We start from the raw sequence: 8,835 nt of genomic DNA, 5'->3' as shown, positions 1-8,835 counted from the left end.
TATTGGCTTGATTTCTTTTTTCAGAGGAACACATTTAAAGAGTGGTGAAAACATAAACTTGTATTTATCATTCTGTATGTTTTAATTAGTTATTTAGGTTATCAAGCTCTCAAATTTACATGAGAACTTATCTTAATCACCACCGGACAATTTTAAATCACATTTATACAGATTCCATCGCTGTTTAATCAAAGAAAGTCGTTTAGATGTTTTTTTTTAATATTAAATGTGTATATATATGTGTGTGTGTATATTAGTGTGTGTGTGTATATATATATATATATATATATATATATATATATATATATATATATACCATACAATTTATTCCATATGACAATGTATACTGAGAGATCTATTCCTATTTGAAATTTGTCTAAAAACAAATACTAGACATTTTATGCTGTAGATACTGAATAATTATGACCATACAATTTATTCCATATACCTCTATAAGCTAAAAGGCAAACTAGATATTTTTTGATGTGAAGATCAATTGTAGCTTTTATTGTAAGGTGTACTGGGATACAAATAAAGCCATTTTAATGCATCTATACAGTAAATTCCTACAGCAGGTTGACATTATCCTGCAGTGGCCAGATTGTTATTAAAGAAATTGATATTAAGTCAAAATGGTTGTATTAACATGTCATTACTGTAAATGATCAGTCAACCACTTGCTATTGTTGTAAATACTGGATGCTGTCCAGGAAATCTTTGTGCGTAAGAAAACTGAACATGTCAACTGTGCTCTTGAACTGTTTTCCCAGTGACCCACAGTCATGTATTGTGTATCATTCTGGCATCGTCTTTATATTGACATATGTATTTGCGCTCTATGTGGATATGTAATGATCAATCTACATGTCATCCAGAAGCCTTCTTTGATTCTCTGGCACATACTAGATGTACAGTAAATGACATACACATGCAGAGCAAATAATGCTGGCAGGTCACACCTTTCATATCAAGCCCTTTTAGACATGACCGCTGCTGTCGTCACAGGTGCCAAGTGCACTCCACTTGATTTCATGCTTGTTTTAACTTGTTTTTCTTCTCCAGTTGCTTTTATACTCAAATAAAACATTACAGACAAACATTATAGAAAAAATAAACATAGATAAATAACCACAATCAATAAGCACACAAATCCACCATTACACAAAACAATGACTTTTAAAATATAAATAGAGACTAGGCACTAGGACACATAACAAGCTGACTTAAGACTTAGCAAGCATGTGACAACTCTTTCTTTGCTCAAATGAATGGCTTTTCCACTAGAAATTATGATTTGAAATTTATCATTGGAGACGTTGGTGATAGCTTTATGGTTGACTGAATGTAGCAATAGCCACGTCGGTAGACATATGCTGTTAAGGTTAGTGCCAGCCGCTGAAGGACATGAAATGTTTACACAGTGACCTTTTTGTGTGGCCAGTCCAGGTGTTATTTTCTCAGAGTGATGATATGTTTGAAAGAAGAGCTCAAGCTGGTTGTAGGAGTGACTGAAAGGGTTGTTTGTTACTGCTTCAAGTGACCATCTGCTCAACTGCAGCATTTTTATACATAATTCCTCCAGTAGCATCTTTCTAGAACCTTCTGGACTCCTCAACAGCTTAATTCAGCATTATCCTTCAGTTTAAAATAAAAATAGCTGATGAGCTTCAGCATGAGCACAGCCGGTTATCTGCTGTGCCAGTATGTTATTCCTGATCCTGATACTGACACTGCAGAAATGACTCTGTTGTAAGAAGAACTCAAACTGTGTGGCCAACTGGCGAGGATTTGCCCTGCCATGCTAGTGGCAACCGCTGACTGCCACGCTCAAACGCTGCAAATCTCTTATCAGTGAAGTCATGGTGATGTGAAACTTCCTCTGCAGTGATTTATTGGACAAACATTGGAAAAATCCACTCCTTTTTATGCATTCACTTGATTTTCCTTTAAATTAGCAATATGCCACAGCAGATCAAAGCATCTTTCCATACTTTTTAATTGAATGTTAATGTAAATGGATCCGATTTCACAATGAATTAAGTAAATTGCTTATTAGACCAGCCTTAAATTCTCCTTGCTATACAGGTGCTGGTCATATAATTAGAATATCATCAAAAAGTTGATTTATTTCACTAATTCCATTCAAAAAGTCAAACTTGTACAGTATATTATATTCATTCATTACACACAGACTGATATATTTCAAATGTTTATTTTATTTTAATTTTGATTCTTATAATTGACAACTAAGGAAAATCCCAAATTCAGTTTCTGAAAGGATTTTTAGAAATCTTGGCCAACTGAAAAGTATGAACATGAAAATTATGAGCATGTACGGCACTCAATACTTAGTTGGGGCTCCTTTTGCCTGAATTACTGCAGCAATGCAGCGTGGCATGTAGTCGATCAGTCTATGGCACTGCTCAGGTGTTATGAGAGCCCAGGTTGGTCTGACAGTGGCCTTCAGCTCTTCTGCATTCTTGGGTCTGGTATATTGCATCTTCCTCCTCACAATACCCCATAGATTTTCTATGGGGTTAAGGTCAGGCGAGTTTGCTGGCCAATTAAGAACAAGGATACCATGGTCCTTAAACCAGGTACTGGAAGCTTTGGCACTTTGTGCTGGGGCCAAGTCCTGTTGGAAAATGAAATCTGCATCTCCATAAAGTTGGTCAACAGCAGGAAGCATGAAGTGCTCTAAAACTTCATGGTATACGGCTGCTTTGACCTTGGACCTCAGAAAACACAGTGGACCAACACCAGCAGATGACATGGCACCCTAAACCATCACTGACTGTGGAAACTTTACACGAGACCTCAAGCAACATGGATTGTGTGCCTCTCCTCTCTTCCTCCAGACTCTGGGACCCAGATTTCCAAAGGAAATGCAAAATTTACTTTCATCAGAGAACATAACTTTGGACCACTCAGCAGCAGTCCAGTCCTTTTTGTCTTTAGCCCATTCTGAGGCTGTCTGTTGTTCAAGAGTGGCTTGACACATGGAATGCGACAGCTGAAACCCATGTCTTGCATACATCTGTGCATAGTGGTTCTTAAAGCATTGACTCCAGCTGCAGTCCACTCTTTGTGAATCTCCCCCACATTTTTGAACAGGTTTTGTTTCACAATCCAATCAAGTCAGTATTCTTCCCCATGATTGTGTAGCCTACAGAACTAGACTGAGAGACCATTTAAAGGTTTTGCAGGTGTTTTGAGTTAATTAACTGATTAGAGTGTGGCACCAGGTGTCTTCAATATTGAACCTTTTCACAATATTCTAATTTTCTGAGATACTGAATTTGGGATTTTCCTTAGTTGTCAGCTATAATCACCAAAATTAAAAGAAATAAACATTTGAAATATATCAGTCTGTGTGTAATTAATGAATATAATATACAAGTTTGACTTTTTGAATGGAATTAGTGAAATAAATCAACTTTTTGATGATATTCTAATTATATGACCAGCACCTGTAGTAGAGGCTTTCAGCGTTTACAAACTTAAACCCCCGCCCCTAAGACTCAGCCAACCCAGATACTCACAAAATTAAGATAACTGATTTTAATAGTAACTTCCATTATATAACACAGGTTGTTAACAAGTATTCTTTATTTTTATTTATTTCTTTATTTTTTTTAAAAAAAGAAAGAAAAATAGTATGCTCACCCAGGCTGCATTTATTTAAAAATAATAATAAAAATAATTATATAATTTATTAGAAAAAAATAATTGATTAATTTATTAATTTATTAGAAAACCCTCACTAATTTCAGTGATTTGATTCTTACTTCATCTCACAGTAGAATTTAAAATGTTATAAGTTAATAAGTTTTAGTAAACTTAAAGCTAAAGTTCAAGTAAATGTTTATTGGTCCATCTGACAGTAAAATTAAAATGTGAATTTTTAATAAACTTGTAGCTAAATGTCCTTTTGACTAGTAAAATTTAAAAGTATGACTCTGCAAACCTATTAAAATCATTTACAACAACCACAAACAACTAAAGAACTGTGATTATTATCTCAACATGTTGTTTGTTATGATGCACAAATCTCAATTTTGACAAGAAAAAGTAATATACAGGCACGTACAACAACGTGTTCTGATCTACTCTCTTAATATACAATTTATTCATGATCATAATATGGTTAGTTTCTATTAATATCAAAGACTATATGCTTAATATGTAGCTCTGCTTGACACATTTTGTATTGGCGGTCCCTGCTCCATGTCTCTAGGGGTCCTTGCCCTGAAAATGCTGATGACCCCTGAGCATTTGTTGTCTTTTTTTCATATATTTTTAAATGTAATGTATTCCTGTGATGGCAAAGCTGAATTTTCAGCATCATTACTCCAGTCTTCAGTGTCACATGATCCTTCAGAAATCATTCTAATATGCTGATTTGTTGCTCAAGAAACATTTTTTATTATCAATGTTGAAAAGTTGTGCTGCATATTTATACATTTTTTGGAAGGTTATACTTAAAGGTACTTTTATGAATAGAAATTTAAAAAGAACAATTTATTTGAAACATTTTGCAACATTATTAAAAAGACTTTTCTGTCACCTTTGATCAACTGAATGGGTCCTCGCTGAATAGAAGTATGAATTTCTTTAAGTTTGTAATTAATAAAATAATTAATAATAATAATAATAATACAATCAATGCATTTGTGATAGGGTATCAACTTTATTATCTTCAAAGACACTTGTTCAAAAATCTATACAAAATACCACAAAAAATAAGCATAAAAAAAGAGAGAAAACACTGATTGGTTCACAAACGAGAGGATTCAAAGAGCACCCACAACCCTCCAGTGTCTATGGCCTCTATATTTGATCTCCCAGCACTGAATGAACATAAACATCCTGCTTTAAAGACCGAGTCAAAACAGCCCTAAGCATCCTCAGGTTTGTCAGCTGGTGGACCACACGGCTGCAGCATCTTCTCCATCAGGTTAAAGCGGACCCGAGCCTTGCTCTCGTTCTCAGCGACAGCGAAGTAGTTGAGAAGGTCGAAATGGCCCATGTAGGAGCAGTACGAGTCTCTGTGCTGGTTAACCAGCCATTCCCATTTACTGGTGTCTGCGTGGCCTGTGCCGATGTACTTGGACTGCAGATGCTCCAGCTGACTGTGGATGTTGTAACGGTCGGTCATCTTCAACTATTTGTGTTCCTGACAAAAAGAAAGAAAAACAATAACGTAAAACCCATCTGAGGTTTAAAAATTGATTCATTGTTATTCTTCAACACATCAGATCTGCCATTTCACTAAAGGATGTATTCGATGCACTTTTCTCACACACACACACACACACACACACACACACACACACACACACACACACACACACACACACAGTTAAATTGTGGTTTGGAATAATGACACTAGACTGTGTTTAAGGAGGAGAAATATTTAAAATACAGTAAGAAATAGCTTACATCACAAACAGTTACTCGGAAAGTCGAAAAGCAAAACAGTTCATTAGTCTTGTCATAAAGAAAAACAATAAAATAAATGAAAACCATCAGCTTGTACTACGTTGTGGATATTGAGTATATTTACTATTACTAGCTAATTCAGCTGAACGTGTAACATTCTTTCAAATCAAGTATCTCTTCAAACGACGATACTGTAAGTTAATTTACAAATATTATTAGTGTACTTACCTAAAGTAAAATGTGAGGAAGTAAATGATTGATTGATCCCTTTAACAGTACTCAGTGTTGTTAGCTTAGTGGCTGTGCTGTGCGTGAAAACAGGCTGCAACCGGAGCGGAAGGAGCTACGCAGAAATCTGTCGGTGTGGAAAACATTAGCGCAGACAAGAGTTCCGCTCAACCGCGGGCGTTGCAAGTCCCGATTACTCTGAAGGGGTTTAGATTTGTGCTGTCGACTGGCTGATTATCCACCTTTTTACACGGCTACATGAGCATGATATATTGATTTATTGACTTTAAACTGCAATACTATCGTAAAGACTTACAACTAGTACTACTTACCATTGTAGCCAAGATAGCCAATGAGCTACTGTAATTTACCTTGATATGAAAAGACCTCAGGGTAATACAAGAAACATGAAAGTAACACAGGATGTTGCAATGAACAACAGTAAAATATCCAGTTTATGGCTTTTGTTGAGTATTTTCCCCATAGGGATTTGAAGAAGTTTTTCATAAAAGAGTTATAAGGCATGAACCAAAGCAACCAACTACAAGGTGAATCTAAACATTACAAACTTTGGTTTTTAAGCAAAAACATCTTTGAAAATTGGACAAAAAAATCAAATGGATATTGGCTAGATTACATCATTTGCAGTGCTTTTATGGAAGTAGACGGGCACTACAGCATGCTTGATAGTGTTTGTACCTACTATCAAATTCAGTGTGGACCAGCACGATACAAACGATGTCTTCAAAAGCAGATCGTGGAGACATTTTTATCATCCACAATCAAAAATCATCATATCCCACACCCTTAGTTCCAGAACATAAAAATGGTTATCATAAAGATTAACCGACATTAAATAGACTAAAAAAAAAAAACAAAAAAAAAAAATAAAAATAATAAAAAAAAGAACAAAAAAAATTGAAAAATAAAATTTATTTTACTTCCAGTTACGTTCATTGAGGTGAGGTTATGTTGGTCACATCAAACAGATGTTCTGTTGGCAAGGAAATACTTTTAAAAAGCAGATCTCATGAAGATCATTAAGAACCTTGAAACCTTAAATTTATTTTAAAAAAAAAATGGGTGTGAGACATAAATAGAATCAAACACCGGGTTTCATTTTGTCTCATTAATGTATTTTAAAGGAAAAGACATGAGTAATCTCACTTCTGCCATCCAATCTATCACTCAGGTAAATATAATGTATGACAGGAAATATTAGGGATGTATTGTGCATCAGTAAACAGTCTAAAAAATACAGCTTCCCAATGAAAACATGAACATCAATGCAATGAATGTGTGCTACAGTATCAGGGATATTTGTGCTTTCTCTTATAAACGGTACAACCATGTGCGTCATCCACTGTGAAAACACTTGAGCTCTGTGTTGCTGATCACAGTAATGGTTTTCTCTTTGAATCACCATTATGTGTGACATTATTAGAAAGGAGAGATGAGAGCAGAGGTTTGTAAGAGCACTTGTCCTTTAATAGTAGCATAATACAGTGTCAGTGGCATCCGTGGATATGTGATAACTGAGAACCACACAATAAAAATAGTCATTATTGGCTCAAAGTCAACTGCTTTTTTTTTTCGTCCTCACAATGACATATGGTAGGGGCTGTGAAAATCAGCCGGTTTCTGACAGCCTCATTGATTTTAGCAGCACAGTGCACCACGTTTGGAGAGGAAAAGGCTTGAACTGAGAAAAAAAAAAGAACTGAGAAAGGATTCAGACAACCTGTTCTCATGAGAAAAGGGATTTTGTTTTGGACGAATTGGTGGTGAATTTGTACAATTTGAGTTGATTTTTATTTTTATTTTAAAGAACGCTAAGCATGAATGTCTACCCCTAAGATGAATAAAAGCGTCCAAATGAGATCATACAAATTAATGTGAATTTGCCACTAATTTGCCAAGACATCAAATAGTTATGTATTGCCATGAGAATGTGTTGCTTCTGAAAAGGTCTCTCTCTGTTTCTAAAGCAACAGGTTCACCCAAAAATGACATTTCTGTCATCATTTACTCACCCCCATGTTGTTCCAAACCATTATGACTTGCTTTCTTTTGCAGAACACAGAAGATATTTTGAGACCCCATTGACTTTTACTATATGGGCAAAACCGTTGAAACACAGCACAAGGTTGATTATTGCCTTTAATTGTTGCCATAATGGCTTACATTTTTAATTTGTATTGGAAAGCACAATGCTTATTTTAGCACTGACTGTATTACTACTCAAATTTGGGGACTCAAGGGCAGTTAGCCTATTCAAATTTTTCAGACAAAGGAACAGAGGGGTTCTTCATTCGGAGTCATAAAACAACTTTGTGTGTAAACTCTTTCACACTCTGAGCCATTTTAGAATTAATTAGATTACATTCAGTCGACTAAATTACTACAGCCACAATCTTTATGACCTCAAGTTTAATTTACTCTCCAGGGCACTTCTTTCCTCTGCAGTCTATAGAATCCATGTCAAACTTTAATTATGTTGTATTCATCATAGCTAGTGGGATGGATGAAAAGAGATGAGCTGACATAAAGCTCTGGTTCCTTCACATGAAACAATCAACTGAAATGTTCTTGGTTTCAAGCTATGAACTCCATCTTCTTGATTAGGTTTAATCTTGCATTGCTGAAAAAATCCTGCACCCTAAGGCCACAGTTAAATGCGAACTGCAATGGTGACCCGAATGACTGCCGGCCCCCTCTTGCCTGCTCTCCACTGCTCTGCTGTATCTTACGCCTTAAGTTATGTGCTGAGCAATCCTGAACATACTAGCTCTCTGTTCCTTAATTTCCCCCGGGTGTTGCAGCAAGACTGCATGTGGGGGAAACTCTGCTACAAAATGACTGAAATGGCAGCTCAAAGGCCATGATTATTTGATTTCAAGGTATTACAGAGCCAATTTATTGGCCCCTTACAGCTGGCATGGGTCTCAAACTAGATAAACGATCCTGATAACTGAAAACAGACTCTTTCTTACTAATAAGAGTCCTGGTAAGTGATATGTTCATTCAAAGAGATTTTGAACAGTGGTTAAAATGACAGCACCTTTAGAAAGGTTCACATTTACAGTCAGGCTCTATCAAAATGCCTCATCAAATAACATTTCAATGGACCTTAAGGCATATAACTCTCCAATCATTTAACGTTGA

General features: G+C 35.7%; 1 protein-coding gene across 1 annotated transcript; it reads right to left on the bottom strand.

Moving 5' to 3' along the window:
• Positions 1–4,666: 4,666 nt before the first annotated feature.
• LOC109104965 (splicing factor 3B subunit 5) lies at positions 4,667–5,866 on the bottom strand. Its single transcript, XM_019118297.2, has 2 exons — positions 5,671–5,866; positions 4,667–5,176 (listed from the first exon to the last, which is right to left on the bottom strand). Exon 2 carries the CDS (start codon positions 5,156–5,158, stop codon positions 4,898–4,900), a length of 261 nt encoding a protein of 86 aa, XP_018973842.1. The 5' UTR covers positions 5,159–5,176; positions 5,671–5,866; the 3' UTR covers positions 4,667–4,897.
• Positions 5,867–8,835: the final 2,969 nt, after the last annotated feature.

The sequence above is a fragment of the Cyprinus carpio genome, chromosome A13 (genome assembly GCF_018340385.1).
Source record: "Cyprinus carpio isolate SPL01 chromosome A13, ASM1834038v1, whole genome shotgun sequence".
Classification (NCBI taxonomy): Eukaryota; Metazoa; Chordata; class Actinopteri; order Cypriniformes; family Cyprinidae; genus Cyprinus; species Cyprinus carpio.
The sequence above is the reverse complement of the archived record's forward strand: the minus strand, read 5'-3'. Positions and strand labels throughout refer to the sequence as shown.